At 27.7% G+C, this 19,067-nt stretch overlaps 5 protein-coding genes across 8 annotated transcripts; 3 read left to right on the plus strand and 2 right to left on the minus strand.

The window, feature by feature from the left end:
• The first annotated feature begins 199 nt into the window (after nucleotides 1-199).
• On the plus strand, nucleotides 200-2,133 carry LOC122711061 (homeobox protein ARX-like). Its single transcript, XM_043929459.1, has 3 exons — nucleotides 200-866; nucleotides 1,238-1,440; nucleotides 1,513-2,133. Exons 1-3 carry the CDS (start codon nucleotides 653-655, stop codon nucleotides 1,846-1,848), a joined length of 753 nt encoding a protein of 250 aa, XP_043785394.1. The 5' UTR covers nucleotides 200-652; the 3' UTR covers nucleotides 1,849-2,133.
• A 137-nt stretch (nucleotides 2,134-2,270) lies between these two features.
• On the minus strand, nucleotides 2,271-6,441 carry LOC122711060 (cullin-2). 2 transcript variants are annotated; one of them, XM_043929457.1, is made up of 8 exons: nucleotides 6,042-6,441; nucleotides 5,228-5,436; nucleotides 4,638-5,136; nucleotides 4,374-4,553; nucleotides 4,060-4,278; nucleotides 3,813-3,983; nucleotides 2,795-3,739; nucleotides 2,271-2,719 (listed from the first exon to the last, which is right to left on the minus strand). In XM_043929457.1, the coding sequence occupies exons 2-8, from the start codon at nucleotides 5,344-5,346 to the stop codon at nucleotides 2,588-2,590; spliced, it is 2,265 nt and encodes a 754-aa protein (XP_043785392.1). In that variant the 5' UTR covers nucleotides 5,347-5,436; nucleotides 6,042-6,441; the 3' UTR covers nucleotides 2,271-2,587. The 2 variants fall into 2 exon arrangements, with proteins under 2 accessions (XP_043785392.1, XP_043785393.1); XM_043929458.1 differs by lacking the exon at nucleotides 6,042-6,441 and adding an exon at nucleotides 5,844-6,014.
• Nucleotides 6,442-6,867: 426 nt separating this feature from the next.
• On the plus strand, nucleotides 6,868-8,171 carry LOC122711132 (proteasome subunit beta type-3). Its single transcript, XM_043929605.1, has 3 exons — nucleotides 6,868-6,981; nucleotides 7,290-7,855; nucleotides 8,013-8,171. Exons 1-3 carry the CDS (start codon nucleotides 6,979-6,981, stop codon nucleotides 8,059-8,061), a joined length of 618 nt encoding a protein of 205 aa, XP_043785540.1. The 5' UTR covers nucleotides 6,868-6,978; the 3' UTR covers nucleotides 8,062-8,171.
• A 137-nt stretch (nucleotides 8,172-8,308) lies between these two features.
• LOC122711215 lies at nucleotides 8,309-9,264 on the plus strand. Its single transcript, XM_043929769.1, has 2 exons — nucleotides 8,309-8,459; nucleotides 8,571-9,264. The coding sequence occupies exons 1-2, from the start codon at nucleotides 8,405-8,407 to the stop codon at nucleotides 9,215-9,217; spliced, it is 702 nt and encodes a 233-aa protein (XP_043785704.1). The 5' UTR covers nucleotides 8,309-8,404; the 3' UTR covers nucleotides 9,218-9,264.
• A 160-nt stretch (nucleotides 9,265-9,424) lies between these two features.
• LOC122711094 (facilitated trehalose transporter Tret1-like) lies at nucleotides 9,425-18,533 on the minus strand. 3 transcript variants are annotated; one of them, XM_043929526.1, is made up of 3 exons: nucleotides 18,091-18,533; nucleotides 11,441-11,685; nucleotides 9,425-11,366 (listed from the first exon to the last, which is right to left on the minus strand). In XM_043929526.1, exons 1-3 carry the CDS (start codon nucleotides 18,144-18,146, stop codon nucleotides 10,075-10,077), a joined length of 1,593 nt encoding a protein of 530 aa, XP_043785461.1. In that variant the 5' UTR covers nucleotides 18,147-18,533; the 3' UTR covers nucleotides 9,425-10,074. The 3 variants fall into 3 exon arrangements, with proteins under 3 accessions (XP_043785461.1, XP_043785462.1, XP_043785463.1); XM_043929527.1 differs by lacking the exon at nucleotides 18,091-18,533 and adding an exon at nucleotides 15,529-16,155; XM_043929528.1 differs by lacking the exon at nucleotides 18,091-18,533 and adding an exon at nucleotides 11,770-11,824.
• Nucleotides 18,534-19,067: the final 534 nt, after the last annotated feature.

Raw genomic sequence — 19,067 nt, forward strand, 5'->3', positions numbered from 1 at the left:
CACTGATGAATAAAAAAAAAAAAAAAATCTAACAAAATTTATTGTTTGATATCACATTTTTTTTTTTGTAAAATATTTTTTTGTAAAATAAAAATTATAACCATATTCGATATATTATTCGATATATTAACTGAAAATAATTTTAATGCAACAAATAACTATCGAATTATTGTATGTTCAAAATCTTTTTTTTTTTTCTTCTAAATTAATTAACTGCAAATATAATTTCACTTTACAATTTGATATTTCTAATACCAAATGAAATAATCGGTTATTACATATGATCGTGCGTATATTAATTATTTATAAAACAGTTAATGAGTACATGATAAAAACTAGATATACCGTTTTTCTACACTCATGCTATTGATTCGTGGTGTATAAGCAATACATTTTTGAGGCTTCACTACCCCTCTTGAGAGAGTTCATGTTGAATATACTCTATCCCCTACCCTACGTCGTACAGGTGTAAGAAAAAAAAAAAGAGGAAAAGAGAAAAGAAATAGCAGAGTTGCGGAGTCGCTGTGGTACCCACACGAACTTTTCAACCTGTAGTGATTCAATTACCATTAGCCTATTCTTCACTCAGTCTACCATCAGCCTCATTTATTCAGTGTTTTAATTAATTAAACGACGGAAGCCAAATATTGCAATGGATTTAAAGGAAGAAGACGAAAGTGCGAATGAAAATAATAGACAACTATTTTTAGTGGGTGCACCGCGTGATCCTCTAGTGTCCACTGGAGCGATCGTTGCTTCTGCTGGAGCACCAGACGAGATCAACTCTGCAGGAGATCTACAGTCGACTGCTCTAGCTGGTCTGATAGGCGCTCAATCTTCCTCAGTTTGCTTTCCTACAAAATTCTGTAAGTGCACCCTGCCACCCCAGACCTGATTTAATTAACTGCCACTCTCTACCTGTCGGCTCGTAAGTTGGGGCAGTCCTCAATTAAATTATTGCTAAATGCATTAAGCGAATCGCCAACCCTTGTTTTAAATAGAGTTAGTGGTAATCGGTTTAAAAGTTATGAATCATTTTATACCATATTTTAAATTTATCGCGATTAAATGCAGTGAGAAATTAGCGTGTGAATTGTGAATCAACACATTAATTTATAATGTTTTGTAGCGACAGTGCTTCGTTTTAAAGTGAATAAATCGCGCTATATTCGTGACGTCGTACGTTGATGAAAATACATTTGATAATATTGATCAATATAATATTTTATTTTTATAGCGTATGATTTTTCATCAAGTCCGGGAAGTGAAGATAGGCAATCAACTGGAGTCGGTAAAAGAAAACAGCGCAGATATCGTACCACGTTCACGAACTTTCAATTGGAAGAATTGGAAAGAGCATTTCAAAAAACACATTATCCTGATGTATTTTTTAGAGAAGAACTTGCTCTCCGTATTCAATTGACAGAAGCCAGAGTACAGGTAATAGCTGTATTCTATTGTTTCAAAAAATACGATCGATAATAATTATCAAGTTCGATAACTTTCTTATAGGTATGGTTTCAAAATAGAAGAGCAAAATGGCGAAAACAAGAGAAACAATGTAAAGTAACCACTCACTTGACTTCGCATTTGCCACCTTCTGAATGCCAAGAAGTACAACAGCAGCAACAGCAGCAACAATCAGATCATTTGTTATTGGAACCACCATTAGGTAGCCCACCACCCATATATCTTGGCATGGAATGGGCAGGATTTTCACCATATAGTAACACAGCTACTGCATCATCTCTTGTGGTTAATAGTATGAATAAGCCATTAGAATCAGAGGCAGATGATAATCCTTTGCTGGATCCAGAATTGTTGCAACTAAAAACTCCACGTTCCTAATAGTACCAACCCAAATCTATGCTGTAGTGTAACTCATTAATAATATTCCTTATATTATATAATATTTTTAAAGAGCAAAGTGTCTGATGCAAACAATTCTTTGCAATGTCACTTGAATCTCACCATGTATCGTGCAATATATGGCCATCAAAAGTATTATATACATTATCACCAGTTTTATAACTGGTATTTTATAATTTAAAAAAATAAGGGACCAAAAACTTATCATCATTATTAAATAACGAGATAAAAATTAGAATTCAAACATACTTAAAGTATTGTTATATAGATTTTGTAAAAATATATCGATTTGTTTCTTCATATGGATTCAATGAATCTCGAGTAGTTATAATAATATAATATTATAATAAAATCAGAAATTAAATTTTTACTCTTGGGAAACTAATGAAACTGTCCCAGCATAAAATAGTAACATCATCTTTATTCCGTGCACATATATTACAAGTCATTGAATCAACTAAGTTATTAATCGGTCAATTTAGGAGCAAGAAAGCAATTCAGGATGCTTTCTTTGATCTTTCAAACGAGAGATTTGATTTAAATATTATTATCGATAAAAGTATCATTTTTTCCAATTAAAGAAATGTATTTAATCAATAATAAAATTTTGAGTATTTAATCATCTTATTAAAATATTACCAAAAGTATGATATCATGAATGATCATAAAGCACCCTGAATAAAATAAATTAATGATTGTGTCAGGTGGTACGATAAAATCATGCGACGTACGAATACTCATCTGCATTATTTGGCGTACGTTCAATATATTGTTTATCTATAAGAGCTTCGATGCATTTTTTGATCATGCTGATTGATGGTGCAAATGTAACCTTAGATTGACTTAGTACCTGGAAAAATATTATTACATTCAATTGAATTGTTTAACTTAATTCGCACGTATTTATGTTAAAATAAAATCTCACCTCTTGTACAAGTTGATTATGTCTCAAAACCTTACGACTCTTCATAATACGAACTATAGCTGCTTGCAGGTACAATTTTCGGTCATCGTCAACACTGCGATGAGTAGTTTCAACATCATGACATTCGTGCGGCACATCCCGTTGTAATGTACCAGTTATACGAAATTTCGTTCTTTTATTATAATAATCGAAATTGAGCGACAAAATTGTATCTTCCTCCAATTCTCCATCTGTTGATTTTTTTAAAATTTTACAATCAACCAAACTGGTTGCGTGTTTAACTAATTGATCATGTGATAAGCGTAATGATGCGGCAGCTTCTCTGCATTGTATCGAATCACAATGTTCGAAAAGAAGTAACAATGCCATTTGGTATGTTTGTACAGTTACCAAATAAGGTTTTTTTAAATAATTGAACTTGAGTTCGCCTTGACAAAGGTGATGTAACCAAGTAAGTTTCCGTCCGTTAAATTGCGCGTGATAAAAAGTTTCGAATGCCTGTATAGACTTTTCTAATTGTTGAGGAATATCGAATGGTCCTGAAGATGGTGGTAAACCTAATGGCCAAGCACCTGCTTGTAACACATATACTACAAAACCGATGCCTAATTGATTTTCTCTGTCCCCTTCTCGTAAGCTTGTTGTAAACTTGGCATTTAAGTCGGCTGAAACCGACATATCGGTGAACATCCGATGTAATTTATTCGTGAACTCATAACCACAAGCTTGTTTTAAACGATCAATCATTGATTCTTCGGCATCCATTGATTGCGATTGTTGATGTATTAATCTCTTTGCCAACATTCGTGCATAAAATTTCTGAAAAACATCCTTATCATCAACATATTTAAACACAGTAATACACTGTGCTAGTTTTTCTTCTACTTCTCCCTCTGATGCAGCCTTGGCAGATTTTTTTAGCAGAGAATCGCAGTACTTAGCAAGCTAAATTAAAATATTAGACATGGAATAAAAAGTGAATAAACTGCACTAGAATATAACAATTTAAGATACTTACTAGTTCAGGTGCTCTAGCTGGTTGCCGTGGAACAGGCCTATGATTCACAACAATTGAACAAGCTTTATCAAGAGCAGTTACAAAAGCTTGATCACCTCTGAACACATCTTTAATCAATTCCGAATATTTACGATGTACATCCAGCATAGTTTCCACAAACTGTGTGTGTATCTATATTACATATTAAATAAATGATAAAGTAATATTGCGCAAAATATAATTATTTGATTATCTATACGTATCTTACATTTTCTCCTTGTAAAGAACCAATTGCTTGTAATCCTTGTTGAGTGATGTGTTGAGTAAATTTTTGTACAAGTACTGCCAAACCTGAAGGTAACGGCCTTAACAATGGATAAAGAAGAATTAAGTCCCTTTTCCGTTCATTATCTATCATATTTTTTCCTTCTGAATGAAGCCACGCTACGTGCGTAGCAATCATTTTTTCTTCACAACATTGTCTCACCTACAATATATCACTGTTAAACAATCGACTATTTTAACTTAATATATATATGTATACAATTAACTTGATATATGTATGTTAAAGTAAAAGCATACTTTAGGCACAGAACTTGTGTGAAGAAACTTATGAGCACGAAGTTCCTCTTGAATGAGTCGCCACGTTACTCGTTCCATATAATGCGTTACATCCGATTTTTGAAGTAATTCGGCTGCTTCTCTCATATAAAATTCTCCACTAGCCTCAAGAAAAGGTGTTTCAAAAATTTCTTGATACATCTAAAAGAAAATACACTATATAAAATAGTTTTGCAAAACATGTGCATATTAAAAAAAATGAAATAATATAACAAAAATCATTACATCTACTTGTCCTTTCATCTTATATTCTTCAACTCGAACAAAACTCTGTATCACACCACAAATAACTTCTGTACTTGCTGTAGGCGATGTACCAACTCTATCTGCATGAATATTTTCTAAGAGTAGAGACACAAGTTGCTTTCTTAATGGTGTGATCATTCTTGTTTTCCAAATATCTAAACCTAATTCTCCTATTTCCATTTGTTCTTGGCAATCAACGACCGTAGCGGAAGACATGCCATAAATCAGTTCTGCCTCCGAAAGCTTTTGTTTTTTAATATGTTGTTGATTCAAATATAAGTACAAGCGATGCAAATAATTAATGCCTTGTGAATATTCTGTCCAGGCTTGATGATATGCCTGCAATAAGCTAGATTCACCTTGGGCACGAACCTTTGTTAATAATTGGAAGACATGATTGTCTAGAAATCTTTTTGTCTCACAATATAATTGATCGGCAAGTGGTTCTGGATATGCCACACATAATGAATACACATCACTGAAATAAAAAAAGATATATATGCAAAAATATGCAATATTTTATATAATATGAAAATAATTGAAAATAATCAAAAGATATCATAAAGTACCTGAACCTATCATACCATGTTGCACGTGGAACATATGATAATGTTATTACACACTTTACAGTTTCTTGTAATGCTTCCCATGTTTGAGTAAAATCAACACGTTTAGGCTTTAGTGACATTCTTTTATAAGATCAACAGAATACTACAGACTTACAACACCAAAGAGTTAAGTATACAAATTCTATAATATAATTATCAAATCTGTAAACCTACAAAAAAAACAATACCTTCAATTATAATCTTGCAATGATAGAAAATATAATGCAAAATTTATACAATAGATAAATTTACATCTCAAATACAAGTTAAGGAATTAAAAAATATTAAAGCCAAGAACCTAAAATATATTCCAAAAATAATCTTAAAACTATAGACAAAGACTGAAATTATAAGATTAAGTCCAAGTGTTTTGTATATCAGTGGTTTAAAAATAACATAAAAGTAAAATACATCGCGGATACATATTTATTTCATGGACATCTTAAAATTTCTTTTATTCAATCTAACATCATACACAATGAAAAAATTATTTCTTAGAATACTATTCTAGAGCAAGTAGATCGAGTTGATCAGCACTTAAAATAGCGCTTGTACATTTATATGAAAAGATATAAACCATTCGTAAATCATCGTAAAATGTGAACCAAAAACAATCATTTTTTGTCGCGATTGCATCTTATTACATTTTATTTTGATTAAATTTAAATGATACGTTTCTTAATTATTGAACAAATTATAAGCTGCACGTGTAAACGCGTGTTACAAACTACAGCTGACTGCTAGTATCCAGATGGTTTTCATCGAAACCACTAACCAAAAATTCGTAGAAAGAGTGATCTGTATTCTTCAAAATGCAATTGCCAATCAATTTTAATTCCTATCAAGATAAATTCTACGAAAACTCTTCTTTTCAGTAATTCGTAAATCATTCCCAGTTGCAAAATGCATGACATTTACAATGACTCGTCTTGATCGAACACATTTTTCTCTTTCTCTGTCTTTCCCTCTCTTTCTCTTTTTTTTGTTCGTTTTCCACCTTTCGTTTTCACTTTAACTATCACTTTTATAAAACGTTTATTTAAAAAAAGACTTCGAATTCACAAAAAATATAAACTTTTTTTTTATAATAGATAACGAATTAAATGCGGATCATGAAACTGCCTCAAATTTCTCAATAACATTGCAAAGCCATGTTTTTCCCCTTTGCTCTTGACTTTCTAAGATTTTGGAGGGGATGATGGAATAGGCTATCTAGAAACTCTACTCTCAGTACAAAATATACTATGTTATTCTTACATAAATAATAAATTTTAATAGTATCTATACTGTATTTACTTTATTTAAATAAATTGATTTTTTTCTATATTAAAAATATTATATAAATATATTTGAATGCAAAATGATTCAAAAAGATTAGTAAAACTTCAAAATGATAAAAAATTCAAGATCTTATTAATTTTTGTGCTCATTTTTTAACTATATAATATTAAAAAATTATATTATATTAAAAATAATAATCATAATAATTCATCTAAATAGAAATATTATATGTTATTTATTATCTTTACTTATAAGAAAAATATTAATATAATGTCTTCAGTTATATGAATTTATATTTAATATATAATAAAAGAAGAAATCGAATTTCTATACATTATGTATTTCATGACTTACAACTTGCGTTTTGTAATATACTTTAAAGTGCGGTAGAATTTAATTGATATTGGTAAATTTTTCAAAACTCTTTAAAAATGGTAAATATTTATTATATTAAATAATAATTATTTTGTCATATTTCTACAAATATTTCAAATTTTAAAATGTAAAATTCAAATATTTTAAACAACAATATAAAGTGAAAAAGAGGTTATGTTACTGTCAAATACATTAATGACATTGCACGTTTTACAAATTATGTTAAAAAAATATAACTATTATTAATGAAAATTTTTTAATTATATATCAACGAATTTTTGAATTAATTAAAAGAAATTTAATTAGATAAAGTAAAATATTTTTATTAATTAATTCTTATAATTTTGATTGTTTGCAATTTTTTTAGAGTATTTTAGCTTATAATGGTGGAGCTATTATAGCAATGAAAGGCAAGAATTGTGTGGCAATAGCTGCTGATCGTAGATTTGGTATACAAGCACAAACCATAACATGTGATTTTCAAAAGATATTTGAAATGGGATCCCATTTATATCTTAGCCTTCCTGGTCTTGCTACTGATACTCAAACTGTAATGGAAAAATTAAGATTTAGATTAAATCTCTATGAACTTAAAGAAAATAGAAAAATACATCCTAAAGCATTTGCATCAATGGTGTCAAATTTATTATATGAAAGAAGATTTGGACCTTATTTTGTAGAACCTATCATTGCTGGGTTAAATCCTAATACTTATGAACCATTTATTTGTAATATGGATTTAATAGGATGTATAAGTCCATCAAATGATTTTGTGGTTGGTGGAACATGTACTGAACAACTATATGGAATGTGTGAATCACTTTATGAACCAGATATGGAACCAGATGATCTTTTTGAAACAATTAGTCAGGCATTAGTAAATGCATGTGATAGAGATGCAATATCTGGTTGGGGTGCTATTGTTTATGTAATGTTAGTTTGATCTTTATTTTTTCTTTATATGTATATATATACATATGTGTATATATATATATATATATATATATATATATATATATATATATATATATATATACATATACATATACATATACAATATAGGATATTAATCATTAACTTTTAATTACAGAGAAAAAGATAAAATTACAGTCAAGACTCTTAAAACGCGAATGGATTAAAGTATTATACATATATGTTTATATTATACACCAATATAAAATATCTTATTAAGATATATATATTGTTTAAATAAATTAATGATTTTCAATAAACGAAATTTAAAATCTCATAAGCCTTATCAATTCTATTATATATTATATATAATTTTTTTATACCTAAAGTCTACTTATATTTAAAATTATTTATTATACGTGTATTGATACATTGTTATATGGCGCCATGTTTTTCTATTAAATAGGTTATAGTTTCATTCGATCGATGTTTTGAGTTTGATATATTGTATTTTACATATTATTTTAAGTACATTATTGTAAATGTACATGTATGTAAAAAATAATTACAATGGCTATTAACAAACTATGTGCAGCATTTCGACAAATAACTATAAACACAAAAAGTATGTAAATTATATTATTTCTAATTCGATATTAAACATAACCTAATATAATTTTTAAATATTATAAAAAATATTATTATCGTTATTATTTATTGATTTTTACTATTTTAGGTAACATTATCGTAAGATATTATTCTTCATATTTGTTAAAAGAATATAATAATACAATATCTCTTCCTAATTTTTCTACAAATACTTTAAATATAATATCTCCAAATATTAAATTTATACCAAAAACGCTTAATATAGATTTTAAAAATTCAAGAAATAATATTAAAAAAGATGAAATGCCTTTATCTAAATATATACCATCAATGGAAGAACCTTTAATAAACCAATCTATTAAACAGGATTTACCATTAATAGATATATCTTTCCAGCTTCCACCAACAGAAAATATCTTAGAAAAATTAGCTATACGTATGATAGTAATTAGAAAGAAAAAAATGAAAAAACACAAAAGAAAGAAACTGCGCAAAAAAATGAAGTTTAAATGGGCAAAGATTAGAGCAAATCGTAATATATTGAAGGAAAAATTATTTCAAGCAGAATTAGTTGCTCAAATTAAACAGGCACAAAACTTTGATCCTAAGAAATATGTTGAAGAAAGACTTGCTATTTTGGATAAAGAAATATTGCCCATAACATATAGAGGTGAAATATTATCTCCAAATATAATCAAGCAATTTATAGAAGAAAAAAAAGAATATATAAGAAAAAAACGTAATAAAATACGTTTATCAAAATTACTTGATTAAGTAATATACATGTATATAAAAAATAAATAATTAATAAATATATAGAAATAAATTATATTTTGATTTTTTTCATTATATTTTAATTTTCTTCATTATATACATATAAGTCTAAAAAAACATTTAAATATTTAAAAATTAAAAACTTATTTTTTCATAATAACAAAGTAGCAATTAAGATTAGAAAGGAAAAATTAAAAAATCCTGAGATACATAGTAAATATATTAAAAATGTTTAATTTATAGAGTAGTTTGCATTGTTGAAACGCGTACATTGTCAGACTATGATTTTTTTTACAAATATCACTTATAAGTCTAGTTAATTACATTTTATCTTTTTATCACATATATATATATACATATTGTAATACTATAATAATAAATAGCACCTTTTTCGTTTTCTTATGTGCGTATTGAAATATCCGTAAAGTATATTTTTTTTTTCTTTACAAATATATTTGATTCTTTTATAAAAATATATCTATATTGCTACCATCTTATAAAAAAAAAATATTATATTTAAATTATTTGAATATTTAATTAATAAATAGATATCATTGAAAATTGTCTTACTTATAAATAAGAAATAAAATATCTGTGATAATTGTAATTTTTATATAATTTAATAGATTTTTGGAATTTTAATCACGTTATCATCTCCAATATCCTAAAATAAGTATAGAATACTATTGTTTCATTTTTTTTTCTTAAATTAAATTAGAAACAAGTCTTTAATAATAATATGAATTAATTTTGATTAATAATAAAACTTAGCCATGTAATTTTTTATCTTTGTTTTGTTGATGGAAGACGATAAATTATTAATTTACGTCTATTAAAATATTATTTATATAAATAATTCAAGGCAAAATCTGACCCTTTTTCACTTGTAACACCTTTGGTTTATGATTATCTATATTTCTAGTTCTTAAATTATTGTTCCTACCGGAAAAGTAATCTTCTATTTCTTGAAGTGTTTTATCTTTAGTTTCGGGAAGACATAAATAAAAATATATCGTTCCGAATAAAGATATACAACCATAGAAAATAAAAGTACCATGCGTAGTAAGTATACTAGTTAAATATGGATATGTTTTAACTACTGTAAAGATAAAAAAATGGGCTGCCATTGTGGTTAAACCACCAATAATACCACGTACTTGCACTGGATATACCTCGCCTATCATTATCCAAGGAATAACAAGGAAACCAAGAGTGCAAGCAATAGTATATGAAAATATACATAAAACAGGTATCCAAGTAGCAACAAATGGAAGATTATTTGCAGTCCAATAGCTTTTTAACCACATATATCCACCTAATCCTACCATAGAAAGTCCACAGCCGACGGACGAAATCATTGTGAGAGGTCTTCGTCCACTCTTTCTACATAGGATACAAGCAGCAATAGTTGATACTAATCTTATAATCCCGAGAATTACTGCAGCTAAGTACTTGTTTATTGTTGCTCCTGAATCATTAAAAATTTCAACGGCATAAAAGGTTATTACATTTGTACCTGACCATTGGTATATTAAAAAATATAAAAACAATAGAGTGAAAGGTTTAATGGCATTCGGTTTTAAAAGAGCTCTAATTATTTCTCGAAATCCTTTCGGACGCTTAACATCGCGCTCATTCGAAAAATTAATAAGTGTTTCCATTTCCTGATTAATATTATACGTACTACCACGAACTTGTTGTAACGCCTCTCGTGCCTTTTCAGGTCTACTACGAGATATAAGATACGAAGGTGTTTCAGGGAAGAAAAACATTAACAAAAGAGCAGCAAGAGGTAAAATTCCACTAATAGCTGCACAGACGTTCCACGTAAGTACGCTTCCCAAAAAATATTCGATCATAACACCAGTGCTGACTCCAATACTTGCAAAAGCGGTCAACATTCCCCGTAGATGAGGTTGAGTCACTTCTCCTGTATAAACACGCGCTGGAGCACCCACCATGCCTGATCCAAGTCCTACAAAGAATCTTCCAGCATATATCACACGAATGTCGGTCGCACATGCAATTAATATCCATCCAAGCAATGCTGGAATCTCCGTGATAATAAGAGATCGTTTTCTTCCAAGTACGTCCATCATATATCCAGATATTAAACATCCAATAGGAGTTCCAATAGAAGACATACTTGCTATAAGGAAAATATAATTTATTATCATCGTGATCATGACAGAGTCTTATACGTTTTAAATAATATTAATTTACCAATCCATGATTCCTCGGATGATCCTTTGCCAATAGGAATGCTACTATTTGGTTCTTGTAGTTGTGGGACAGCAATGGCAGAAAAACCAAAAGCCATACCAGTGTTCAGAGTTCCAAGTTGTGCCACTACCGCTGCCAGAACCTGTCTGACAGCACTTCCATGAACAGAATGACCATTTTCTGGATTAGTGTTTGCACTATGTCCTGCCAGTACAGGTTTTCCATCTTCTAAATTTAAATCTTTCCTGCAACAAAATAATTAATCTTTTATTAATCAATATTCAAATTATTAAAGATTTACATGTAATGAGAGATCATGCAAAATTTACGTGGTAATATAGACTAAAAAATTTTAATTTATTTATATCGCAAAAATCAAATATGTGGTGACATGCACACGCATTATTCTATATGATATAAGACAACTGAAAACACAAAGCAATGTTTTGTATCCTCTCTGGTTATTTATCTACAGACTATGAGATAATTATTTTTATCCGATACAGATAAGGGATGAGAGAGACGACATGTAAATATTTACTTGAAAATCATTTTTTTTTAAAATAAAATAGATAGAAATAATATTTGTTTTAACATTTATTTTTTCTGCATTAATGAATCCTTATTATCACATACGAGATACATGTGTAATAGTAATACTTGAGAAAACTTGAAAATTTGGCACTAATTTTACGTGTTACGAAAATAAAGTTTGACCTAAAATCCCATTTTTCAAATAGAAATCGATTTATTAATTATTTGTACAAACATTTTGTAATTTAACAATAAAAATAGGATAATTTGATACATTTCTTTCGAGATTAATATTATTTAAATATATAGTTATTATATATATTAGTTATTATTTAATTATTATTAATTTAAAATGAAAGTAATATGTTTAAAAGAAAACAAACATAATATAAAATGATTTCAAATAACGAATATTTGATAATGAAATATGATCGTTTAATGATTTAAAAGCGATATTAAAATTTTTTGCGGTTCATGAACTAAGACGTAGGTCGATGTAATTATGACCATTAAATCGAAAGAATGACAGAATTAACAAAGAGAAGTTCGTAACGCTACAAGCGGCACGCGCTGCTACAGTTAAGAAGGAATGAATCTTCTTTGTTTATACATTTTTAGAAAATTGAAAAAAGATGATAATTGTAGGAAGTATGTTTGAAATAGATTACGAATAAACATGAACGCGATGTTCGATAAACGAGTTAATTTTAAAAATAATGAAGAATGTTTAGAAAAATAAAATATGCTAGTGTCTTCGTCGAGTATACGTCGAGTATACATCGAGTATATATATAAATTTTAAAACTGCAAAGATTCTGCAAATTTTTCCTTTTGTTATCGATCGAAATTGCATTTTTTATCTGACTGCAGCTGTTAAATATCTTTCATATTAATGAAACCATTGATAAGAATATTTATTTATCGCAAACTTATGGATTCTGCTAAAAATTTGTATTTATGCAAAATATTAAAATAAATTATAATATTTTTACACGTTAGATTAACTATATATTTATTCAATTTTGCAAATAAATTAATATTTTCGAAAAAAAAATATTTAACAATAATACTGAAATCGTTATAGATAAAATATAACTTGAAGACATTATCTAAAACTATTGGAAATATATCTATATTGATTTTTAATTTAACGACGTAAAAAATGAGAATTATTTTACTGCGTATTAAATTTTGCATGTAAATTATTTTTTTGTCCCACAATTTTTTTAAAACAACATCAAACATTTATTGAAACGATATGTATATTTATTGAAAACAGGCATCATTTATCAAACATAGTAAACTCGGCTCCAGTAAATGTGAATAGTGAAATGATAAATACATGGAAATGATAAATATCGCTAATGAGATTGCTTTCACATGCAGATTTGTTATTAATAAAACACAGTTGGATAGAATGTTTGCTATCTACTCGGGCATAATCTGCATGTTTATTTTTGCAAAGACCGACTATGAAACAGTGTAATAAATATAATGTGTGTAGAAATGTACCAAGAATACTTTTTTACGATTCAACATCCTTAACCTGTATTGTTGAGATTTGCAACGAATCAGAAATAACCGCGCGTAAGAAAAGAACGATAAAAATTACAGAAAGAAAAAAAGAGTTTAAACACATCATCGAATTCGATCTTAATTTTTGTTTACCACCGATCTATGTATTTTTTTCATAAAAAAAAATTATAATAATAATGAATAAAATACACATAAAGTACATGTTTATATATCTTGTATAAAATTTTTAAAGATAAACATCAAAATTTAAAACGTTTCTCTCGCCGTTCACTTAGTCGAAGACTCGCGAATTTTGGCACACTTGGATGAAATTATTTCTGTCCATGCTTTACACGAAAGGGTTCAAGTGTACAATGTGTACACCATTCGAGCACACATCGAACAATTGTCCCTGATCGATGAGTAATAATAGTTTAGTTGCATCATGTGTTTTCATCCATGGAAAACAATAAGGGAGTAACGCACCACAACTGGAAATTGTATTTGTGTTAGAATATAATTAAGATTGTGATTAGTGGTATTTATAAATGAAGATAATTAATATGAATAGAATATGGTTGCATTTTTAATAATACAATGTTACACAATGTTGAAGTTTTCAATAATTACACGAATTATTAGTATTTATTGAACATTTGCTGCAATTAATCAGTTGCCTCTGATTTGCATTTCATTTATATTTATCGAAATACAAACAAGATGTGTATTTATTACTTATTATTATATTTATATTATTATATTTATTATTTATCTTAATTATAAGATATTTTAAAATTGTTTAAGTGCTTGATCCTTGAAAATGATGAGAGAAATATATAGCGTTTATTTTTTTGTATCGAGATTCAAATCTTGAATATACGTTAAAAGTATTCATACAATAAGATTATCGATCAAACTGTTGAATTGGTGTCGTTAAATATTTTCTGGATTGAACGGTCATAAGGTATAAACAAATTTTGCAAAAAATATTCGAAAATTACCTAGTTTTTATTATAATCTTATCTTAGATACGTTATATAGTAAATTAAGATTTACGACCGATGATACGAAACGAACACAAACGAGATTAAAAACATTGATCTGATAATTAAAAAACGTATTGTTAAAAAAATGTTTTAATTACAATAATAAAAGGAATATTGTTGAAAGACTATTTCTTTGATGCGAAACATGTATCGAATTTTAATCGTCATCTGGTTATTCATTAATGACATTACTTGACAGCGCATATTAATAAGTTAATCATGTTACAATGGTAAATAGGCTCAATTGTTATCTATTCGTAGCGTGTCGAGCACGAAAATTCTGCTGTTTGAATTCAATCAGAAAATTATTGAGTGTGATTCATAGAGATAATTATTAATCTACCAAAAATGGATATTTACACGATGCATTCGAGAATTTAATTCATGTGGATTATGCTATTAAAGAAATGAAATTTCATCATTTATCAATTGTTTTAACAATTGTCTTGACGGGTTAAAAATATAAAAATATTGCGAAAATTATAAAATGAAATTCAATTTCAAAAGTGAAATTATTATTTTAATTTCAGAATCTGTAATAAAAATTACAGTTGATGAGTTATGATTATAAATAATTTTATTTTTATGTTAATTACAGAAATTATATCAATATAAAAAAAAAAGAAAAGAGTGAGAATTATATAAATGATTGATTCAATGAAACAACTAACTTTGACTAAATTCAAACGAATTTATAATTAATTTATAATTGATTTTATAATTGATTTTATCAATAAAAATCAATAAAAAAAAATTATTATAATTATTATATATTATAATTAAAATTATATATTATAATTAAAATACAGTAAATGAAAAAAAACAATTATTCGAAAATAATGATTATTTCTTATCAAAATAAAGTGTTCATCTTTTATATGATACTTCGTGATCATAATATCAGGAGAAAAGGAAGTACAATAAGAAATAGAAAACAAATATGGCACAGTACAGTACATATATGTAAAGTATGTATAATATAAATATACTTACTTTAGTGTTAGTGCCATAGTGTTCGTTTTATGAATCTTTTGCTGCCGTTTTTCCAAAACGAGACAGTATTAAAATAAAATAAAATATTTATAATGTTATATCACAGTTTCTATTTTAATCACAATTATATATTTATTATGAGAAAAAATTTGCACATCATCGCCTTTTTCCTTTTTCTTTTCTTCCTTCCTCTTTTTGTTTTCTTGTCGTCTTTGTTTTTCTTTTTGATCTCCGTCTTTCTTTCTTTCTTTCTCAAGATCACTTGTATTCGTTACCCCTAACGAAGTCTCACAAGATCACGTAGTGTTTTTGGGAATAGCTTTCGTTCTCTCAAGAAATTCTTGAAATTCCAATTATATACCCTATTTTGTAGAATCCCATTTGTATTTTTTTCCATGGACAATACATATACACTGAACGTTTTAATTGTTTCCTTGTTTTCTTATTCTCTTTTTATCATGAATTTTTTTTAGGAAAATTCTTTGACGAAAATTAGGATTAGATGAAGAAAGATAGTCACAACGAATACAAATAAGAAAAATAAAATTTTTGTGTATAAAGACTGAAGCAATGAAAAATAAGTTAATTCTATGTACGTTTACTCTTTGGACGACGCGCGCGAAGCAAATGTACTCACGATAATCGCCGGTAAAGCTTTATATAAGCAAAAGTAATCGACGTTTCGATTGGTCGAATCCCTTCTGACTTGCGCAGTAGAAAGACGCGCGAATTTTGTCCGCTCGCGCATGCGTTCTTCAAATAGCTTCTGCGCACTCACGAAAAAGCCTCGAAAAAGTGAAATTCAATCCAATTTATTTCGTAATGAAAAAAAGTCATTAAAAAAAAAAATAATTTTATATATGGATCAATTACAACCTATTAAATAAGAGTAAAATTAACTGAATTAAATTTACTACTAGAGAAGAAATATAGGAAAAAATATTCTAAAATATTTAGGAATATGTGCATCGAAAAGAAAATATAATTAAAAAAAAAATATACTTCAGGAAAAATTGTTGAATACTTGAAAGAATTCTATCAGTATTTTAATTATAATTACAAATTTTACTTAATAACAATATGGAAATTAAACGTGAAATTTCAATTTGCTAAAAGCAACATGTTAATATTGACTGAGTATAAAAAGGATTGACAACGTACATGTATATGAAATAAGAAAAAAAAAGATATGTTAAATTTCGTATAGGAAAAGTTATAAGTATAAATCTCAATTTTTTTCTAAATTAGGAGTACATGTAAAGCACAATCACATTCGAATCGATAAGAATAATCACGAGGATTTGATCATTTGTTTATCTGAAAAAAATAGGAGCATATCGCTAGATGGTTATACAACTCGTGACTGAATCTGTCACGATTGTTATTCGTGAATTCCAATATTGATGTCTTTTTATATATAACTAAATGTGCGAAATGATATAACGAATAAGCAAAAATTCTATTTTGTCACGTTTTTATAAAATTGCTCTTATCGTGAGATAAAATTTTTTTAATAGAAGGTCGAGAAACAATATTTAACTATCAAGTTTTAAAAAACAAAGTTTAAATTTTGAGGCAGAATCATTAAAAAATTGCAAAAATAAGAACAATTTTAATGATAAAAGATAGGATGAACAAAATAAAAAATATTTTTGAATAAAATTTTAATGTATTTCAAATTTTTTTCCTATAATACATATTTATCATTATATTCGTTTTATTTTTTTTTTTTTTCTTATTTGTATATGATGACGATTCGTATATACACTACACTATAAAATAAATAATAAAATCAGACATAGAAAGATAACCTCAATGAATAATCCGTATTATGCAAATATTCTAATCGCTAAGTATGACGTTTTCATAAACAGACAAATAATCATATTATTAATACTTCTAATTTTTTCTTTACAAATAATTATGCGTATAACGAATATTCAAACTACACATTAACAATTCAAAATTCAACATCTTTTTCTCGATATCTTTTAAATTCATTCCTTCAAATCACAATTCCATTATTATAAATTAATCAAAATATCAAAATGTCCGATAAAATCGATTGCATTGATGAAATTTGATAATTCGTTTACGAAATTATTATTACATAAATCGCAATATAAACGAAAAATATTTTTATTAATATATGTTTTACAAATTCGTGTTTTTAGTTCAAATTAAACCAACATATCTAATTATGGTTATTAAAATTTCATCAAACTCGATTAATTCAACATATTTAAAATAAATATAGCGTTTATTCCGGCAAATGTTAATTACAAAGATACCCATCGATCATTACAAATTTTTCCACTGGTTATTTTCGAGAAAGATAGTAGAACATATGTAATTAAACGAGCCCCTGAACTTTACAACGCGTTATCGATCAACTCACCTGGTAGGCGCGGAAAATGGCCGATTAGATCATGGCCGACTAAATACAAGGTTGATCTCATATTTATCCACCGTCGAAATTTATCCTGTTTTTTTTTTTTTTTTTTTTTTTTTTTTTTTTGCCTTTTGAAATGTGTATCGAGAATGTTCTCGTAAAGTACTTACTCGCTGGACGGCGCGCATTCGTTCGTAAATGTCTGGTAATTCCTGTTCCTGGACATGTTGGCGAAGGACTGAACACGTTTGCCGGTTGTTGCGGTCGATTAAATTATTCTCAGTGGTTTATCGGGCCTGCTGTCACGAGTTTACTCGTATCAAACTCAAGTCATGTGCTTCTTACGTCTCTTGTGTCTTGTTTTATTTAATTTCGCTTATTTTGCTGGGAGTACCATCGTTTCAAAACTTTACAAAACATTAAAAGAAAGATAGATAAATCTATCCATGTTTATCACAAATCTTCGAAGGAGTCAACTCAGATGATTCGGATCGATAGATTATACATTTCACTGGGATACGATGCGATTTTTTTTAACGCGATCTTTTCTATTGAAAATTTTTCTCGTTATGCACACGATGAATTTTCTTGACATTCCAATAATCGACGTTTTCTTTGTCACAGATCTTTACAGTTAATGGATTATCGATGCATTCTTATCAACGATATTGATAATATTTAGCAGATTATAGATATAGATTACGTATTTTTCAATCAAATTTATATTATCGAAATTTCTATTACAAAGTTAGAAAAATATCAAACTTTCTATTGCATTCTGGCTTTTTTTTTTACGAGAAATTTACTTTTTATAATTTTTTATATTAATTTATTTTTTATATTAACCTCCACTAACGGTTCATTGTCACTTTTAATGTTGCAGATAAACATCTTCGGATCGGAAGATTTGCCAATTAATAAAGTCAGGAGAAATCACCGTTTATCCAAATGGAGATCATCATTTTCCACGAACGCTTCGTAATTATGGAGAATGAAATATAAAAATAAAAGAAGATTGTAGAAAGTAATCGACGTTGAATTCAGTGACTTTTTACTATTTATCCGGTGAAATTTACTCGATGTTCCACATATTTTTCACTGATTGCGTGCTTATCAATCGCAAATGACGTATATAATACAAACAAAA

Source organism: Apis laboriosa, unplaced genomic scaffold (genome assembly GCF_014066325.1).
Source record: "Apis laboriosa isolate Shangri-la unplaced genomic scaffold, ASM1406632v1 scaffold16_cov148, whole genome shotgun sequence".
Lineage (NCBI taxonomy): Eukaryota > Metazoa > Arthropoda > Insecta > Hymenoptera > Apidae > Apis > Apis laboriosa.

Excerpts from the sequence above, each read along its gene's own strand:
- LOC122711061 (XM_043929459.1), top strand. The coding sequence starts at position 653 with ATGGATTTAAAGGAAGAAGACGAAAGTGCGAATGAAAATAATAGACAA. Across the intron at positions 867-1,237 it reads TTGCTTTCCTACAAAATTCT|CGTATGATTTTTCATCAAGT; the intron begins GTAAGTGCACCC and ends TTATTTTTATAG. Across the intron at positions 1,441-1,512 it reads TGACAGAAGCCAGAGTACAG|GTATGGTTTCAAAATAGAAG; the intron begins GTAATAGCTGTA and ends ACTTTCTTATAG.
- LOC122711132 (XM_043929605.1), top strand. Across the intron at positions 7,856-8,012 it reads GGTGCTATTGTTTATGTAAT|AGAAAAAGATAAAATTACAG; the intron begins GTTAGTTTGATC and ends TTTTAATTACAG.
- LOC122711215 (XM_043929769.1), top strand. The coding sequence starts at position 8,405 with ATGGCTATTAACAAACTATGTGCAGCATTTCGACAAATAACTATAAAC. Across the intron at positions 8,460-8,570 it reads AATAACTATAAACACAAAAA|GTAACATTATCGTAAGATAT; the intron begins GTATGTAAATTA and ends TTACTATTTTAG.
- LOC122711094 (XM_043929526.1), bottom strand. The coding sequence starts at position 18,146 with ATGTCCAGGAACAGGAATTACCAGACATTTACGAACGAATGCGCGCCG. Across the intron at positions 11,686-18,090 it reads GAATGCGCGCCGTCCAGCGA|GAAAGATTTAAATTTAGAAG; the intron begins GTAAGTACTTTA and ends ATTTTGTTGCAG. Across the intron at positions 11,367-11,440 it reads ATCCGAGGAATCATGGATTG|CAAGTATGTCTTCTATTGGA; the intron begins GTAAATTAATAT and ends TTTTCCTTATAG.
- LOC122711060 (XM_043929457.1), bottom strand. The coding sequence starts at position 5,346 with ATGTCACTAAAGCCTAAACGTGTTGATTTTACTCAAACATGGGAAGCA. Across the intron at positions 4,554-4,637 it reads AGATGAAAGGACAAGTAGAT|ATGTATCAAGAAATTTTTGA; the intron begins GTAATGATTTTT and ends ATTTTCTTTTAG. Across the intron at positions 4,279-4,373 it reads ACACAAGTTCTGTGCCTAAA|GTGAGACAATGTTGTGAAGA; the intron begins GTATGCTTTTAC and ends GATATATTGTAG.